Source organism: Schistocerca nitens, chromosome 9 (assembly GCF_023898315.1).
Source record: "Schistocerca nitens isolate TAMUIC-IGC-003100 chromosome 9, iqSchNite1.1, whole genome shotgun sequence".
Lineage (NCBI taxonomy): Eukaryota > Metazoa > Arthropoda > Insecta > Orthoptera > Acrididae > Schistocerca > Schistocerca nitens.
The window spans coordinates 22,301,053-22,321,849 of NC_064622.1; the positions used below are offsets into that span (position 1 = coordinate 22,301,053).

General features: G+C 44.0%; 1 protein-coding gene across 1 annotated transcript in view; it reads left to right on the forward strand.

Moving 5' to 3' along the window:
- The window catches only part of LOC126203031 (SID1 transmembrane family member 1-like), a 160,205-nt gene that overhangs the window by 76,628 nt on the left and 62,780 nt on the right, over positions 1 to 20,797 (forward strand). The window contains exons 11-13 of the mRNA XM_049937269.1: positions 11,652 to 11,891; positions 18,209 to 18,319; positions 18,424 to 18,551. Of these exons, the coding sequence (XP_049793226.1) occupies positions 11,652 to 11,891; positions 18,209 to 18,319; positions 18,424 to 18,551 (479 nt within the window). The remainder of the gene's footprint in view (positions 1 to 11,651; positions 11,892 to 18,208; positions 18,320 to 18,423; positions 18,552 to 20,797) is intronic.

A 20,797-nucleotide genomic window follows, 5' to 3' on the forward strand; every position in this document is an offset into this window, starting at 1 on the left:
GCAGATGGCCAGATTTAGAATTCTGAGGGGTGGGGAGTATTATTGACCACTTAAGTGAATAACTCAGACTTGTTCTCTGCAATAGCTGGCCAGTAGCCATGTTTTATGTGAAAGTGATATTTCAGTACTTTTGATAGACACCTCTGATGATATGTGACACTGTTCTAGCTTTCTGAACTAATGATTTCATCCCTGGTAAAACGTGGAACTAGGTTGTGGGATGAGTTAAAATAAAGAGGTCACTTGGACCCCAGCATGAAAGGGACCCTATCTGTTAAAGCAGGGCTTAACAACTGGCCGGTTTTGAGCGCGAGTACTCGCGTCTGCTCAGGCACCTGCTCGCGAGCAGGTGCAAGGTCGCGGAGTAGGGAGGGAGGGGAAATGCGCGCGCACGTTTGAATGTGATCTCGCGTTCTTAGCAGATTTAACTAGCCATCTGAATGCTTTGAACATTTTACTACAAGGTAAAGATCTGCTAATTACTGATTTCATATATCGAATACGAGCTTTTAAAATGAAATTGACACTTCGGGTGAGTCAGCTGGAAACAGGAAACCTAGCTCATTTTCCTAAATTATCATCCATGCAAGATGTTCACAAAGACTGTGAACGTTATTCACATAGTTTAGTTGATCAGCGCTTTCAAGATCTGACAGCAATAGACAGTGATTTTGATCTGTTCTCTCCATATTCAGTGAATATTTAAGAGATTCGTCCTGAGCTGCAGCAAGAAATTATTGACCTGTAGTGTGACAGAGAATACAGAGACAAATTTCAGAACAAGAAAAACATTTTGGAAATCTACAAACACTTACCTCAGGATAGACTTCCTCGTTTGCACAAACTGGCGGCTACAATAATATCAATGTTTGGTTCCACGTATGTTTGTGAACAACTGTTCTCTACAATGAAATGTAACAAGACGCGCCTGAGAAACGCATTGTCTGATCGAAATTTAAACTGTACGCTGCGCCTAAAATGCACAAGAACAATTACTCCGAACATAAACGCAATTGTAAAGGGCAAAAAGTACAAGATAGCCGAGAATCCCACACTTCAGTGACACCTTTTATTGTGTAACAGTTCACAAATTAATGCGAATGTAGAGGCATACACTAAGCTAATAAAATTATGTGGCATGTGTACATTCTCCTTTATTTGTTTCATTTGTCGCAGTAATAATTCATGAGTGATATCCCTGCAGGTGGCCACAGATTTACATTGACTGGTGGCAGCTGTTGAGTGCCAAACGTGACTTTCCCCACTCTCCGCTCTGGTCCGGTAGTGGGGGTAGCGTGCTCGCGCTGCTCCGTGCTCACGCCTTACTGCTCACAGCTTGCTCCGCGAGCACGTATGTTGTGAAGCCCTGTGTTAAAGAGTATGAGGGAGACAAGGATCTTTGTCTACCCCAGACATGACTCATGGTTTCCATACTGGTGAAGGCTGCAACATTTACCAATTCGAACTGTGGTGCCAGGGCTCTCTAAAAAATTAGACCGTGTCTCCTTTCCTTTTCATAATCAACAGCTAAATAACAACAAAAGATACTCCAAGATAAAATCTAAAGGTTGCGTATTTAGCTCCCAGCATAATATTTATTGACACTTTTATCACATCAAACTGTACTAAAAAATGACACATTTTGGAAAGATCTGTAATGTGGTGTATTTTAGTAAACACATGCATGAAACAGTGATACTCTGGGGCATCATGGGTCCCGTGCTGTGACTGACTGGCAGAAGCAAATTGATCAATCCCTATGTTTATTTAAGTACTTAGGAAACTAACATGCCAGACTTGTTGATTTTCTTACTTACACTTGCATGTTACAAAAATGTGCAGTTCAAGTGGTACACTGCATTCATGACCTTGGCTAAATGCCTCATTTTAGTACGATTTGTTGTGCAAAAGTGACAAGAAATGTGACACTGACAGACGAACATGCTACCGTACAATGCTCTGTCGAAATTACGTGTATAACCCAATCAGGATTTGAGCATTGCTTTTGTTCTTGATTGATGTTTAGACCAGGTTTGAGTGCACCATTTTACCCTAAGCTCAATTTTCTAAATTTTTGCCTAATACATTACACACTGAATCCATATTGTGCTGTTTCCATACTTGCTGTATGCTGCAATTATTCATAAGAAAATAAAACTTGCAATAACTCGGGCACAAAGTACTCACAAAAAGAAACTTGTTAATAATACACTTTATCTTGCAAAATCTGTCAACAAGCAAGGGAATTCTTAGCAACTAAATGTAACAGGTCTGGTTCACAAGTTTATTTCCTCTAATCATTTTTTAAACTCTCATTAGTGGGTGCCACACCTGTTACCCCATATTCTAGTGCACTCTAGTGAGAATTTACAACTGTAGCATGTCTTGCCTAGAGCGGATGGAATTGCCAATGCCAAAAACAAAACAAAAAACTATCTTCAACACCATCAAAATATTGATATTAAATGTTGATTAATGATGCATCAAATGATAATTGAGATGTACTGTGACAGGGATTTGACAGCAAGGTTTCAGCCACTCTTTCCTTTTTGTTGTAACCAGCAGCACATGAAAATCATGTGTAGATTGGTAGGGCATCCTTAGGCGGAACAGACAAAGCCTTCGGGAGTCTTATAAGAGGTGCACTCCATACAAACCAAGCTCCTAATCCTCTGCTACACAGAGCTAACTGGCATTTCAAGGTGCAGCCTTAGATTAGCTACAACTGGTTTGAGAAACATGACTTGATGTGAACAGTTGCAAAGACATTGCCTGTCATTATTTAAATCTGTGAAAAAAATGTTTCAAATGTGGCCTTATAATTTAAACTCAGTGTAGCAGGTGGGGGATGAGAATGACCACTACTGGGTGGTCCCCCTGCGGGTTCGGGGGTAAGAATAGGCCCGCGGTATTCCTGCCTGTCGTAAGAGGCGACTAGAAGGAGTCTCAAAAGTTTTGGCCTTATGTGATGGTCCCCTCTTGGGTTTGACCTCCATCTTTCTAAATTCTTCTGAAAAGTGAGCCAACTGGGGAAGGGCGCCTTACTTGGTGCATTGTGTCCATCTTTCATTTCCGCCAAGCGATGTACAGTGCCACTTTCTGCACTGACGACGATCATGGACTACATGTCACCTAACATCCAGCACGGTAGCCAGTCCGTTGTGGTGGGGCCGCCATGTACCCTGTTGGTTGTAGCCCCCTGACAACACAGGGATCGCTCTACTGATGCCTATGCCGTTTACTCCTCATGTATGCCAAGGAGTAGATGCCCATCTCCCTGGGGCATCAGGACTCCCGGCAATGGCCATCCTGCCAGGTGGCCCTTGCTGTGGCTGGATGGCTCCCGTGGGGAGGTCCCTTGGTCGGAGTAGGTGGCACCAGGGTGGATGACACGCAATGAAGTGTGGCACATCATCTCTTGCTGGTGGCCAGGCACCAGCAGTCTCTAAGCGTTCGAGGGCTCATTTTAAAGCTAATGTGTATGACCCCAAAACGTTCCCCTCCCTGGCCACACCGTGGGAGGAACAAAAGTCTATGAGTGCCAGTGAAACATATTCGCCCCGATATCTCGCCTGTACCAGAGCTGATGGTGAATCCTTTGTGTCTGTGAAGCCTCAGTTCTTTGTAGAACATTTAGAGGACAAGTTCGGGGAGGTGGAGGGCTTGTCCAAAATGCGGTCTGGTGCAGTCTTGATAAAAACAGAATCCCCTGCGCAGTCACGGGCCTTGCTCGCTTGTAAGCAGCTGGGGGATGTTTCAGTTAATATCACGCCCAATAAAAGCTTAAATATGGTCCAGAAAATTATTTTCCACAGGGATCTCCTTTTACAGTTCGATGACGAGCTGCACGCCAACTTAGAGCGACGAGGTGTCCATTTCGTCCGGCGCGTCCACCGGGGTCCGAGGGATCATCAAGTTGCCACCAGTGTCTTCATCTTGGCCTTCGAAGGTGACACATTACCTGAGAAGGTCAAGGTGATGGTGTACCGTTGTGATGTCAAGCCATATATCCTTCCCCTGATGCGGTGCTTCAAGTGTTGGAAGTTTGGCCATATGTCTTCACACTGTGCTTCCAGCCTCATATGTCGTGATTGTGGTCGACCGTCCCATCCTGATGCTCCCTGTGCCCCACCTCCCATCTGTGTCAACTGCGGTGAGCACCATCCCCCTTGCTCGCCGGACTGTCCGATTCTGCAGAAGGAAAGGAAAATAATGGAAATCAAGACCCTGTACCGACTGACCTACACGCAGGCTAAACGGAAATTTGACAGGCTTCATCCTGTGCGCATGACGTCTTCTTATGCCGCCACTGTCACTCCTGCTACAGTTACGTCAGGTGCACCACACACCGTCAGCTCTGAGAGTCAAAGGACCACACCTGCCCCTTTGATGGTGGGAGGCACTTCATTCCCTGTTGCTCCTGCTCCATCTACTTCAGGAGCAACACCCCCCCAACCATCGGGGCCATCAGTTCCCCCTTCCCAGCCAGAGAAGCGTAAGACTTCTTCGGCTCCTCTCGCCAGGAAGGGGTCCCTTGGGGACCTCCCTTCGCAAGTTCCGACCAGTTTAAAAGTGGACACCCGCAAGTGGCTCAAACAACCACCGGTCCCTGGTCGTAGGGCCTCACGGTCGTCGTCCGTCCCTGAGACTGACCCAGTGAAGCCCTCCCAGCCTGAACCACCGAAGGCACAGCGAGAGAAGCAGAAAAAGAAAAAGGTTCCCAAGAATCCCAACATTGCGGTGGCACCCTTCCCACCGCTTCCTACAAGCTTAGTGTCTGAGGACGAGGTCGAGATTCTGGCGTCTGCTGAATACCTGGATCTCGCCGATCCCTCTGACGCCGTGGATGTCACTCGTGCTGGTACTGAATCGGTGGCAGCGAATGAACAAGCGGCGTAAACTGCCTTCCTAGTCCCTTCACACCTTTCTGAGCCATGGACCATATCGTCCTCCAGTGGAACTACAGCAGTTTCTTCCATCATCTAGCTGAGCTCTGACAACTAATCAGCCTTCACCCTTTCTTCTGCATTGCTCTTCAGGAAACTTGGTTTCCAGCAGTGCGAACCCCCGCCCTCCGTGGCTATCGGGGTTATTATAAGAACCGGGCAGCTTATGAAAGGGTATCTGGTGGCGTATGCATCTACGTCCTTCACTCCCTTCATAGCGAGTCTGTCCCTCTACAAACATCTTTAGAGGCTGTCGCTGTTCGGCTGTGGACGCCACAGGCTGTTACTGTCTGCAGCCTGTATCTTCCACCGGATGATGATGTCCCACAGCGTGACCTGGCTGCGCTGATAGCCCAATTGCCGCCACCTTTCTTGTTACTGGGCGACTTCAATGCCCATAACCCTCTGTGGGGTTGGTCACTGGCAACAGGTCGAGGTGCCATTGTTGAGAATGTATTGGCACAGCTCGACTTCTCCCTTTTAAACGATGGTGCCTTCACACATTTCAGTGTGGCGCGTGGCACGTACTCCGCCATTGACCTTTCGATCTGCAGCCCTAGCCTCTTACCGTCTGTCCAATGGAGTGTGCATGACGACCTGTGTGGCAGTGACCACTTTCCAATCCTTCTGTCACTGCCACAGTGTCACTCTTCTGGGGCGCCCTTGCAGATGGGCTATGAATAAGGCTGACTGGGATTTGTTCTCCTCCACTGCCGCTATTGAGCCTCTTTCTAATGACGTCATTGATGCGGTGGTGCACTCTGTCACTACCGGCATCGTTACTGCCACAGAATCTGCCATTCCCCGTTCTTCTGGGTCCCCTCGGCGGTGGACTGTGCCTTGGTGGTCGCCTGAGGTTGCTGAGGCAATTAGAGATCGCCGGTGGGCGCTCCAGCGTCACAAGCGGCATCCATCTTTAGAAAACATAGTCGCCTTTAAATGGCTCCGTGCGTGGGCCCATCACATCATTCGCCAACACAAGCAGGAGTGCTGGGAGCGGTATGTGTCCACCATTGGCCTCCATGTCTCTCCATCGCAGGTCTGGGCCAAGATTCGATGCCTCTGTGGCTATCGGACCCCTGTCAGCGTCTCTGCGCTCTCACTGAATGGAGCAGTTTGTACTGACTCCGACGTCATTGCCAACCGCTTGGCAGAGCATTTTGCTCTGAGTTCCTCTTCTGTGAATTACTGGCCTTCCGCTCCATTAAAGAGCAGATGGAACATTGGAGCCTTTCTTTTCGCGCCCACCATACTGAAACCTACAATGTTCCATTCAGTGAGTGGGAATTTCACAGTGCCCTAGCCGCTTGCCCTGATACCGCTCCTGGGCCAGATCGCATCAACTGTCAGATGCTGAAACACCTTTCAGTGGACTGCAAGCGACGCCTCCTCGACCTTTACAACCGTATTTGGGGTGACGGTGAATTTCCGTCGCAATGGTGGGCAAGCATTGTCATCCCTGTTTTGAAACCTGGCAAGAACCCTTTGGATGTGGACAGCTACTGCCCCATTAGCCTCACCAATGTTCTTTGCAAGCTGCTTGAACGGATTGTGAGCCGGCAATTGAGTTGGGTACTCGAGTGTCAGGGCCTCCTGGCTCCGTCTCAGGGTGGGTTCCAAAAAGGCCGCTCTGCCGCCGACAATCTGCTGAGCCTGGAGTCCGTCATCTGTATGGCCTTTGCCCGCCATCAGCACCTCGTCGCTGTCTTCTTTGACATGCGGAAGGCGTACGATACGACGTGGCACCATCACATCCTCTCTACACTTCATGATTGGGGTCTTCGGGGTCCGCTGCCGATTTTCATCCGCAATTTTCTGTTGCATCGTACCTTCCGCGTGCAAGTCGCGGTCTCTCTTAGTTCCTCCCAAGTTCAGGAGAACGGGGTGCCACAGGGATCTGTTTTAAGTGTCTGCCTGTTTTTAATAGCAATTAACGGGCTCGCTGCGGCGGTGGGAACGTCTGTCTCAGTGAGTTTGTATGCTGACAACTTCTGCATTTACTATAGCTCTATTGGCATTGCAGCTGTAGTGCATGGATTCCAGTTTTCGGCAGCCAAGACCTGCGTTATGCATTTCTGCCGGCGACGCACTGTTCACCCGGAGCCGCGGCTTTATCTTGACGGCGAACTTCTTGCTGTGGTGGAGCCATGTAGGTTTTTGGGTGTGGTTTTTGATGCCCGGTTGACTTGGCTGCCTCATATTCGGCAGCTTAAACAGATGTGTTGGCGGCATCTCAATGCTCTGCGATGCTTGAGCCACACCAGCTGGGGCGCCGACCGATCTACCCTCTTACGGCTCTACCAGGCGTTAATCCAGTCCCGTCTGGATTATGGGAGTCTGGCTTATGGCTCAGCATCCCCATCTGCGTTGCGGGTGCTGGAACCAATACTACACAGCGGGATACGACTTGCCACTGGTGCCTTCCGGACCAGCCCTGTGGACAGCATACTTGTGGAGGCAGGTGTCCCTCCACTGCAGTTACAGCGCCACCGTTTACTGGCCACTTATGCTGCCCATGTTTTTAGCTTGCCCAGGCATCCAAATTATCGTCTTCTGTTCCCGCAATCGGTCGTCCATCTGCCAGAACGTTGGCCCCAGTCAGGTTGTACGATCGCGGTCCGTGTCAAAGAGCTTCTCTCGGGGCTTGGGGTTTTCCCTGTTCCACCCCCTTTCCAGGCCCCTTTGCGTACACCCCCATGGTGTGTTCCTCACCCTTGCCTTCAGGTCGACTTGGCACAGGGCCCGAAGGACTCAGTCCCTCCGGAGGCCTTCCGCCGCTGCTTTTATTCTGTCCTAGCCATGTATTAGGGCTCTGGAGTTGTATACACTGACGGTTCGATGGTTGCTGGTCGGGTCGGTTATGCTCTAACTCTAGGGGACCACTACGAACAACGATCCTTGCCGGCTGGCTGCAGCGTTTTTACTGCTGAGCTGGTCGCCATCTTTCGTTCCCTAGAGTATATCCAATCCTACTCAGGTGAGTCCTTCGTTATCTGTAGCAATTCCCTGAGTGGTTTATGAGCTATCGCCCAGTGTTTCCCTCGTTCTCGTCTGGTGATGGCTATCCAGGAGTCCCTGCATACTCATGCCTGTTGCGGCCGCTCTGTGGTCTTTGTGTGGACCCCCGGTCATGTCAGTATCCCGGGCAATGAACATGTTGACCACCTGGCCAAACAGGCCACCAGTGAACCAACCCTGGACATTGGCCTCCCGGAGACTGATTTGCAAGCAGTCTTACGCCACAAAGTTTTCGCGCTATGGGACGCTGAATGGCTTGGTCTGACCACCCCTAACAAACTCCGTGCCATCAAGGAGATGATGACTGTGTGGCGGTCATCCCTGCGAGCCACTCGCAGGGACTCAGTAGTCCTTTGCTGGCTCCGCATTGGCCACACCCGCTTGACACACAGCTTTACACTGCGGCATGAGGACCCGCCTCTATGTTGATGCGGGTCGGCTTTGATGGTGGTCCACATTTTGTTGGACTGTCCACTTTTAAGTGTGCTCAGACAGACGTTTGCGCTGCCTAACACGCTCTATGCTCTTTCAACAGATGACTCTGCCATGGTGGACTTAGTTTTGCGTTTTATTCAGGCAGGATGTTTTTATCATTTAATCTGAGTGTTTTTTTGTGTTGATTCTGGCCTTTGGCCTACGATTTTAAACTGAGTTTTTAATCTGTTCTCGGTGGTTGGCTTTTCTTTTTTTTTCTCTATTGTCGGCCAATCACCGTCACACTCTGTGTGATTTTAATTTGTTTTGTCTGATCTCTGTCTGAGTATTTCTTGTCCTGTGTCGTCTGCCATCTTTTCTGTTGTTCATTTTTTATTCTCTGTGGGTGGTTTTAGTTTTTTGGAAAAAGGGACCAATGACCGTAGCAGTCTGGTCCCTTTAATCCTACAAACCAACCAACCAACCAACCAACTACTGGGTGGTGGGATCCATCTTCTTGGTTGCCAGGAGAAACTTGACCCACGCCTGAGGCATCTCGGGTTCTTTTCATGGCTTGGAAGAAGGGAGTGACGTTGCGGACAAATGTAGAGAAGCAAGTGGTGAACAGTTAACAGTTCTTTACTAATCCACTGAATCTGAACAATCATTCGGGTGTGCCTTCATCTCCGATGTGGTTTGGTGTTGATTGTTAATATTCCCAAGGTAGTTGCAGTGTGCAGTGTACACGTTCTACCAGGAAGATGGTGCCCTGAACTCATGTGGCAGGCACACTCAGAACTTAATCTACAGAGGCGGCCAAGGAATGTAGTAGTCCCAATCCAAATACGAGATAGCCAGCGGCGTTTTGTAACTTGCATCATGTCTTAGCAGTGCCAAGAGTCTAACTACGGATTGAAGGCTGAAGAGCAGCTGTGGGTGGGTGATGTATCCCAGCAGCAGAGTGTTGACCACCAAGTCCTGGGCGCTAGGTGTCCAGTTAGTGGATCGCAATCCGGCAGTGGTGGTGGCAGCATAGTTACAGTGTGAACTGCAAAGCTATGTCAGTAGAACTCATGGTGATGACTTACTTATGGCAGGTGCCGTGCCCTGTTGTGTGGCAATGTGTTGAACTGAAGAAGCTTTTGTCCCAGGTTACTGACACACCTAAGTTTGATGAAATAGAAGTGGCTGCTTCTGTTAAGTCACTGAATTGGCAAGGGCGTCGACCAGCAGCTGCCAGTGCTTGGGGTCTCAGTGCTCTGTTCACGGCTGTGGGATGTCTATTCCACTACATCTGTAATCCATTATTGAGGTGTATTTTTTTAATATATCTTTTGGGGCAACCACACCTCACAAACTTTAAATGTGAGGTGCGTCTAGTCTACCCTCATTCTCACTACAGTTTGATCTCTCTCATGCTGAGGTCTCAGAGACCTGTAATTATATTTTCACTGATAAAGTGTATTAAATTTGTAAATAATTTGACATATACTACATTATAGTAAAATCTGTCAAATATGGTCCATGAAACAAGCAAGTAACTAGCTTTCATTCTGAAATGATGGTATTAGACCATATCTTAATAGCAGTCGTGTTTGATATGATAATTTGTTAGTTGCAGAAACAGAGATTACTGTGTAATTGGTGTAAATCAAACCATAGGACTATAGATAGAGAGATACTGAATAAAATGTGTTTTGCTGTCAAAAGAGAAATGCGTAAAGCCTTGAGTGACTATCGCAGCAGAATATTGTCAAATGATACTTCACAAAACTCAAAGAAATTCTGGTCATATGTATAGGCTGTTAGTGGCACCAAAGTTAGTATCCATATCCTAGCAAATCAGACAGGAACTGAAATTCAGGGTAGCAAAGCAAAAGCTGAAATGCTTAACTCCATCCTGAAATGTTCCTTTACAAAGGAAAACCCAGGAGAACTGTCCCAATTTAATCCTCATACCACTGAAAAGATGAGTGAAATCAGTATTAGTGTCAGTGGTGTTGAGAAAGAACTGAAACATAATGAGCTATCTTGAACAACATAACCACCTCCAGACCAACCAGCACGTATTCCGAAAACATTGATCGTGTGAAACTCAGTTCTTGCTTTTCTCACATGACATACTGAAAGCTTTGGATCAAGGCAGTCAAGTAGATGCAGTATATCTTGATTTCCGAAAAGCATTTGACTCAATACCACACCTATGTTTACTTTCAAAAGTTTGGTCATATGGGGTATTAAGTGAAACTTGTGAGTAGGCTGAGGAATTTTTGGTAGGGAGGACTCAGCATGTTATCTCGGATGGAGCGTCATCGTCAGATGTAGACATAACTGTGGGTGTGCCCCAGGGAAGTGTGTTGGGACCCTTGCTGTTCATGTTGTAGATTAATGATCTTGCAGACAATATTAATAATAACTTCAGACTTTTTGCAGATGGTGCAGTTATCTATAATGAAGTACTGCCTGACAGAAGCTGCATAAATATTCAGTCAGACCTTGATATGATTTCAAAGTGGTGCGAAGATTGGCAGTTTGCTTTAAATGTTCAAAAATGTAAAACTGTGCATTTCACAAAAAGAAAAAAAGTAGTATCCTATAATTACAATATCAGTGAGTCACAGTTGGAAACGGCCAACTCATACTAATAGCCAGGCGTAACACTTTGTAGGGATATAAAATGGTGTATAAAGTAGGTGGTAGACTTTGGTTTATTGGTAGGAGACTTGGAAAGGGCAATCAATCTACAAAGGAGGTTGCTTACAAATCACTTACGTGACCCGTCTTAGAATATTGCTCAAATGGATCTCGTACCAAATAGAACGAACAGGAGGTTTTGAATGTATGCAGAGGAGGGCAGCATGAATGGTGCAAAGTTTGTTTCATCCACGGTAGAGTGTTCAGAAATGCTAAAGAAATTGAATTGGAAAACTCTTCAAGATAGATGTAAATTGTCATGAGGAAGTCTACTAACAAAGTCTCAAGAACCAGCTTTAGATGATGAATCTGTAAATGTACTACATCCCCACGTACATTGCTGACTTAGGGATCATCAGGGCAAGATTATAATAATTACAGCATACACAGAAGCACTCAGACAATCATTCTTCCCACACTCCATACGGAAATGGAACAGAAAGAAACACAGATAACTGGGACATATACTCTGCCATGCACTTCATGGTGGTTTGTGGAGTATAGATGTAGATGTAGAGTCTAAAGTTGATTACATTATTCGAACTAAATAACTATGTAATTTTTGTTTTATGTTCACAGATACAAGTTTTATGTACGTGATTGCAATGCTTTGCATGCTAAAGATATACCAGACACGCCACCCAGACATAAATGCTAGTGCTTATTCAACATTTGGCGTTTTGGCTTGTGTCATCTTGATTGGCATGGCTGGTGTGCTAAAAGGCGGAGTGTATTTCTGGATTGGATTCACATGTTTACATCTGATTACATGCTTGGTGCTTAGTGTACAGATTTACTACATGGGTCGCTGGACATTGGGTATGTTGATATACTTTCATATTTTGTTAATCTTTGTATCACTTTTATGAAATACATTACACAATTAGTAACAGGCATGATTTGTACGTAGTAAATTAAGCTGTTACTATAACTACACTGGATCACCAAGGAAATTGGTATAGGCATGCATATTCACATATAGAGATATGTAAACAGGCAGACTATGGCACTGCCGTTGGCAACACCTATATAAGACAAGTGTCTGGTGCAGTTGTTAGATATGTTACTGCTGCTACAATGGCAGGTTATCAAGATTTAAGTGAGTTTGGACATGGCATTATAATCGGTGCACGAGCAATGGCACACACCATCTCTGAGGTAGCGATGAAGTGAGGATTTTCCCGTACAACTATTTCACGAGTGTACCGTGAATATCAGGAATTGGGTAAAACATCAAATTCTGACATCGCTGCAGCCGGAAAAAAATCCTGCAAGAATGGGACCAACGACAACTGATTAGAGTTGCTCAATGTGACAGAAGTGCAACCCTTCCGAAGATTGCTGCAGACTTCAATGCTGGGCCATCAACAACTGTCAGCATGCAAACCAATCAACGAAACATCAGCAATACGGGCTTCAGCAGCCGAATGCCCACTCGTATATCCTCTATGACTGCACAACACAAAGCTTTGCACCTCACCTGAGCCTGTCAGCATCGACATTGGGCTGTTGATGACTGTAAACGTGTTGCCTGGTCGGACAAGTTTCATAGCAAATTCTATTGAGCAGATGGATGTGTGCAGGTATGGAGACAACCTCAAGACTCCATGGACCCTGCGTGGCAACAGGGGACTGTTCAAGCTGATGGAGGCTCTGTAATTTGTGGGGCATGTGCAGTTGGAGTGATACGAGACCCCTGATACATCAGACATGACTCTGACAGGTGACATGTACGGAAGCATCCTGTCTGATCACCTGCATCCATTCGTGTCCGTTGTGCATTCCGGCGGACTTGGCCAATTCCAGCAGGACAATGTAACACCCCAACACACTCAGAATTGCTATGGAGTGGCTCCAGGAACACTCTTCTGAGTTTAAACACTTCCACTGGCCACAAAACTCTCCAAACATGAACATTATTGAGCATATATGGGATGCCTTGCAACATGCTGTTCAGAAGAGATTTCCACCGCCTCATACTCTTATGGATTTATGGACAGCCCTGCAGGATTTATGGTGTCAGTTCCCTGCAGTGCTACTCCAGACATTAGTCGAGTCCATGCCACATCGTGCAGCAGCACTTCTGCGTGCTCTTGGGGCCCCTATATGATATTAGGCGTGTGTACCAGTTTCTTTGGCTCTTCAGTGTAAAATGTTCAAATTTTTAAATGGAGAGCAAATATAAATAATAGCTCCACAAAATTTTGTTTTGTTAATTGTAGGTATCCTAGGAGACTAATAAAGATGAAGAAACCTGAGTAAATCTTGAATGACAGATTATTAAGATCAGGAAGAGAGACTAAGAAACTGACATGTAGAATAAAATCATGGATATAAATGTGGCAGCAGTTATTGTGAATAGCTGACACCATCTTCTGAGACAGTTTTCTCATTGCCCCCCTTTCCCTCCTGTCCTCTCGCTGTGGTACTTTAAATTGATTCCATAAAAGACGGGGATCACTGAAAATATTTCACTGCCTTCATTACGTATGAATTTCCCATATGATAATAACAGGCATGATACGAATAACATCTCTCTCCACAGGCCAAATTAATGTTGACAAGAAGAATGTTATTCTACCTTTTTGTAGAGTATACACTGTGTTGATCACATGTCATAAGTTTGAACTGTTCCTATGTAGATCATGAACCCAGAAACCTGCCTTTGGCTCTTTGCTTGAGCAAACCTTAGATCATCCCAAAGATTCATCTAGCCCAGGCTTCTTCCCTAGTCCTGCCAAATTTGTGAAATATTCTATCTCAGTGCTGTGAGTTTTTTTTATGCTGGGTGTGAAGAGGAATTTAATATTGAATGAGAAGACTGCATAAGAACATAGTGAAATATGAAATTCTATGCAGCATAAAGAAACAAGATAAATATGTTTCAACAAATAAGTACTGAGGATAATGAATAAAGTCATGCATTCTCGCACATTACACAGGTGACATCTTTTAATCATGTAGAAAGTTATGGTGCCAAGTAAGAAGTCAGATGAAGATTCTGGTCCAGTATGTACAAAATGTCATAGTGCTCAGACGATAAAGGTAAAAAGAAACATAACAGCAGACCTCCACAAAGCTCCAGGCTTTGTGCAGCAGGAGAAAAAAAACTGCAATGATAAACCAACCATAACAAAATCTAAGGCCATAACCTATGATGATCATTAATTAAACATGTTGAGACTTTTAAATCATAAGATAGACTAAAAAATCTGAAAATGACATCACCAAGGATACCTGCAAGAAGTGCGACAGAAAAGTGATGAATTCAGTGTCCAAAGATAATCTTACGAATTCCGACACACCTGGAAGTGCTGTGAGTAGGTGAAACAATACCTGTACCAACAAATTCTCACTTTGGCATCATATAACATAGAACTACATCAGCAAACACTCAAAATGAGCACAAAATTAATTACTACAAAAACTGCAGATCAATTCTAGCTGAAATCAGTGTTCAAAAACTGTAACAACAGAGATTCAATTATGACAGGGTGCATGGCTATGATAGCACATGGATGGCAACGGGTGGTTGTGGATGGCATCTGCACCAAGTAAGTGAAGTTTGAAGGGCATCGACCACCACCAGCCACATACTTATGTGAAAAGGACCCACGGTGAGAAACATTGGAAAAGGAGTAGCAGGTGCATTCGATGTTGTCGTCGGTGACAGGCCATTGATGTGCCATTGGCCCAGCATCTTCATCCACGTCATCTCCCAATGCGAAGCATGAAGGGGTTGGAGAATACAACACAGAAGGGGTGGAATGAAGACTCATGTGGCAAACATTAAGATGCCTTTTGTGGTATTGAGATGGTAAGCACATTGTGGAATAATTGTGAAAGGCCGTGTTGGCCCAAGTGGAAAAATACTCTGGCCACCGTACCTGTACTACAGACAAACCTTTCCACACGACTGGGTCACAGGACATTGTTGTGGCTGCCTCACTCGTGGTCAACAAGAACTTATCAAGCGTTTGCTGATTTCTGATGGTCCAGAGCAAAGGAAATTGTTTCATTGTGATTGAAGTCTGCATGGGGACCAAGAGGGAGGCAGATGATGGAGAGTTTGTAGGCGGTGGGGTGAAAGTGATTTTTATAATGATACACACTTAAAGCCAATGCCCATTGTTGCGTGCACTGCACTGTCTTTTCCAGGAATTTATAATAGTGCCCAAACAATGAAACTGAGGATTTTTGATCAGTCAAGAGGTGGAATTTGCAGCCATACAAATTCACACGAAATGTTTTGACCTCGTAAATGATTGCTGCAGTCCTTCCTCACTTTGCAAGTAGCTGAGCTGTGCCACAGTCAACATTTTGAAGGCAAAGACAACTGGCTATTCAGAATCATCCAACAACTTATAGGACAAAACAGCCACAATTCCATGTTAGGATGCATCCATCACGGGTATCAGTGGCAGACCCATTGTATATGGTATAAGATACCAAGTGCTGCCTTAAGACTGTCTTTAAGACACTGGAAAGCCAAATTTACAAGTGGCCAACCACACAGTTTTGAAGTTTTGATACCCTTCATGTGCAGTTGATACAGGGAGTATTCCGCTTGGGGAATAAACTGGGCATAGTTTAGCTAACAGATTCTCCAGGGAAGTCATAGGATACAAATAAATGGTAGACTGTGCATTTATAATGGGCTTAAAACCACAACAAATGTGTAAAGACATATTAGATTTTTCTTAAGGAGAACTGTAGGTATCACTCATTGACTAGTGGCAACCGGGGAAATGAAGCCTTGGTCTTGAAGACGTGGGAGATCTGCTTGGATTGCTTCTTGAACTGCAAATTGTAGCAGATGAACTCTACAGAATTTTAGCACCACTGAAGGCTTCATAGATGTGTGAGCATTAAAATTGTGTGCACACTGAGCATTGGTTCAAAAATTTCCTTGTACGAATGGCACAGTGTGTCAAGGTCAGAGAGAGATTCTATTTCAGACACTAAATTGACTTGGTCCATTGAAAGCAAAACTTATAAAGACATTGAAGCCAAAAACGTTAGAAGCAGAAGCGGAATGTTCAACTAATAAGGTTACTACACCTTTGAAATTTTGTACTTAGCTGCCACCAACAGTTCTCCAGTGGAAACAGTGGCTTTGCGACAGTAAGACACAATCTGTTGCCGGGTCCTTTACAGTGAAGAAGGACCGAGCTGCTGATAAGTGCCCTCATTGTTTGACAACACAATTGTGCTGTTGTCCAGCTAATTTCATGGACCAGCCAGAAAGTGTCAGGCCCAGCATAAATTTCCACCGTGGTGGGGTAGCTATTTGCTCTGCAGACATGATGGTGTGGACCGATGTGCCATCCCCGTGCTGCAGCTGAGCACACGCTGGTAGGCTGCTTGTTGTCATGCTACTGTGAGCTGGCTTCACTTGCCAAAGGTCTAACAGTCTGCTGCAAAGTGCAGGCAACAGCTTATGGTATGTCATCTGTCACAATCAGGGCAGAAGTGGAGATTTTTTGACTTGCTTGAATCACATCACAACACGAAGGAGGGAGGGTGTTTCTGACACGCTTACTTAACATTACAAAAAAGGTCATTCGACACTGAGAGGAGAGCAGGTGATCGACCGATTTACGTTTCCCACTAGATGCCTGCAATCCAGGTGCACTTGAATTTAATTTGTGAAAACATACTAAACTTCAGAAGCAACCTTAAAAGATTTTACAATTTTAAGCATTTTACCAAGATTGGGTCAAACATGACCAAAGCCTTTGCTGTGATCTCCCTATCTGGGGGCAAAGCACACAACCATATCCCGAATCAGTGATTCTGCATATGAAACTGCACTTGGATTCAAGCCCTGTGAGTTTGCAACCGATTCTGCTTAAGACTGTCCACATTGTTTATGACATAGATTAAACTTTTGAGATGACGTGTTGAGTTGCAGACATGCACAATGAAAAGATTCCAACCTCTAATATATTTCTTTTCGATCGAGACATGTAAAATATTTTGTAAAAGTTTTTAAGTTTAAAATATCTTTCATCAACCAAATTTGTCCTAATGTCCTTAACATCTGTTTCTTGCTGGGTGTTCTTGTGCAAACATGACAGATCAACCAAAATACCTGAACCACTCGCAACACGCAAGAGTCTCAGGAGGCCACCGCATTGCCTCAATGCAAATGCAGGCTGGATTCCATCAGTCCCCCCAAATTTTTGATTAAACTGTAGCCTATGCACAAAAATCAGTGTCTGAGGACCATAGTATTCATTTAACAGAACACAGAGGTCATTGAAGACAAAGCAACAGGGCCCAAGAATGGTTGCAATGTGTGCACTACTTCATATAAATGGCTACTAGAAGAGATGAGCAATGCACTTTGCTGCCTGTCAGAAATGCTCTAAGCAAAACAGTACAGTTTAAAATGATGGAGATAGACTTTCCACTTCTTCGAAGACTCGTCTAAGGCAGCGAATGCTGGTAAGGGTGTAGCTGTGACCACCAATTGACAATGTTCTTGCTACTGAGACACAGTCTGTAGAGCAACATGCCGTTCTTGCTGTTGTTACTGTTGTTCATGGTACTACTGCTGTTATAGTGACAGCTGTTACTGCCAAAAGTTCCAAAAATTCGGGATCCATAGCACTGACTCTGGGTGGTGGCATGTCTTGAGTGGGGGGGGGGGGGGCTTAGCACAAGAAAAATTAGAATAAATTTTAAGAAGTGGCTTAAGAGCTATCCTAAGGTACTGGACTGATGCTCAGAGTGATATGTTATTTGTCTCTCTATTGAATTATGTTATTTCATCAGATTTATTCCTCTTCTTCTCATCATTAATATGTAATTAATAAACTTTCTGAAAGATCTCATTAGTGTGACTGATTGAATCCATGTGCAAGTATAGTTTAAATAATGTAGACATTTAATTCAACATATATTTCATAAAATAAATTATTGAAGTAAAATTTGTCCTCTTATATTTTGATTTCAATGCCATAGTAACTCTACCAAAATCTCTCAAACATCATTTTGGATTTCCACTTAAAATGCAGATCTTTTAAAGAAAAAGTGTACCAAATCAGGTTAATCCTTAAAAAACTTTTGCCCTTTGTGTGCTTCATAGTTACTATTTTACTGCTCTCAGAGGTATCTGTCTGTTCTTACAGATTTCAGTGCCATCAAGAGAGTATTTCTACTTATCTATTTTGATCTCCGTGCCAGTCCACTGCACTGCATTCGTCCACTTTATCCAAATCGAATGGTGTTGCTCACGCTTGGTAAGTGTTACTAGCTGGCAGAAAAAAAACTTTCTTTAAAATTTTGAGGCCTCATTTGGCTCTTTCTATGATTTCTTTAATGTAGCTACAATCTCTTTTTGCAGGTAACTTGTGCAATATTGCATTAGCTGTACTGGGGTTGAAATATCACCTACGTGACTTTGCAACATATTTGCTGTCTATATTTATGGCAAATCTGCTGCTATATACTTTCTTCTACATAGTAATGAAGGTAAAATATCAGTTAAGAGAATTATTTTGAAACTTAATGTAAAATATGAAATGAAGACTTTGTTTCGAAAATGTATTTTGTCTGTACATTTTGGATAGGAAAATATTTGGATAGCTAAATAAATAGTTGAGTAATAACTACAGATGGATAATTTACATGGATAAGGTGAAAAATGCTCTTCCTGGTAGTGAAGTATTTGTGGTTTTACTCTACTGGTCACTAAAATTGCGATACCACGAAGGTAGCCTGCAACAAATATCAAACTGGTATATCAATTGTACTACATACTTCAACATGCAAATGATTATCAATTCAGCACAATTGTACATCTACTTTTTGAGTATAAATAAAGATTAAGTGGGTCTCTCATTCAGAAATCACATCTGAATGTTGTTAGTGAGAAGATCATGTTTTGCTTTGTGTTAGGAGGAGCATGTATGGAAATTTGATACAGATGGGATTATAGCCTAGCAACTGCAGATTAGTTTGTCGTACTGGTGCTGATCTCATTGGTTGGGATCCCAAGGCTGTCGTACAAATATGGAATTGATAGATTCAGGAGGATCATACTCAACATCGTGCAGCACCTCAATGGCCCCGTGCAGCTAGTGCCTAAGATCACAGACAGATTGTTCATACAACTGTGCAGTATCATACAGCCGTGTCACATACATTGATCAGCATGTTGATTGGTATGCAGCAACATGAACATCTTTATGTCCAGTGCAACAGTGTCTGGAGCACCAGAGACTCACCACAGTGATAATCGTTGCAGATTTTTTTGATGCATCAGCAGAGAGAGGTGCACTGACGGTGGTGAACCCAAAGACAACACTTGGTAAGGAACTTTCTACAGCCAAGATCGCATAAATACTTATTTATTTTCGACAATCTGCTTCAACAGGCTTTTCTTTCGTCTTTTTGTTTTCAAAAATGATTGTCGAAAGTAAATAAGTATTTATGTGATCTTGACTATACTGATCTTGGCTATAGAAAGCTTTTTACTGGGTAAAACAGATCACTCCTCATTTCTCAACAGAAGAAATTTTAATAAACTCAATTATGGAGACAGGAGTAGCAACATAACACATTACACATTTTCAGAGTAGTCTGTGTTCTGCTTTCAGCATCGTGATAATTTATCCAAGTGTGGAGGCTCCGACGAGGACAAACGTTGCCACATTGTATTCGTCGTTGTCATACGGGTGCAGCACTTGGCACGCTCTTATCAAATTCCATTGGCAGCGGAACAAATCACCTCCATTTTGTAGAGCTGGTTATTTGAACAGCAGGAGCTACATTTCTGATGTGTTGATGCCAGTGGCTGTGTCCTATCTTCATAGTCTCCACGCTCTTGTCTTTCAACACGACAATGCATGACTACACGTTTCCAGTGCTGTCGTGGCCTACCTTGATGCTGAGAGTGTTCAATTGTTGCCCTACCCAAGATGTTCTCCAAATAGCTTACTCGTGCAAAACATCCAGTCATGGGCTGACGAGACGCTGGCACGCCACCACTTGCTAGTCTCTGTGATTCCTGAACTTTTGCTGTTGTAACCCTCTCTTTAGAGTTGACAACATTTATTGATCACAAATCAACTTTCTTTAACAACAGAATAAAATTGTTTATTAGTTCACGAAACCAAACGGTAGTATGTCTTTATAGAAATTAATATGCGGTATGATGGTAGCAATGAAAACGTTATTACCCTGTTTTGTTAAATTTTGCAGGAGAAGCAAACACAGTTTCTTAAAAAATACTTGAAGTGATACAGATAATGTTGCTACAAGTGTAACTATACAGTATAAGCCTAGTTATTGGTAATTCCACCCACTTTCACATTTCTCTTAGGTAATGGAGTTACTGGTTAAGGAATTAAGAGGTTTGCAGACAGATGGAGTTATGAGGTTTTCATTGCCTACCATCAAATAGTTCTTGTTTGAAGTTGATACAAATTCAAACACTACTACCTTGTTATGCATGTGTACTGAAATTATAATATGAAGCAAAGTTTCACGTAAGTCCTGTGGTTGTGAAAACTACACACACATTATACAACCCAAGTCTACATCGATCCAGGTAAACAGCAGCAGCAGTCGTATTTCGCTTGTAAAGATGAAATTGGATATTAGGAATGTAGAATGAGTCAGTTGCTGGTTGGCATTATATTTGCCTGGTGTGGAAGTTCACATAACCAGGCTGCAATAACAGCAGTTTTTCTGCTGCAGACATCCTCACCAGATGT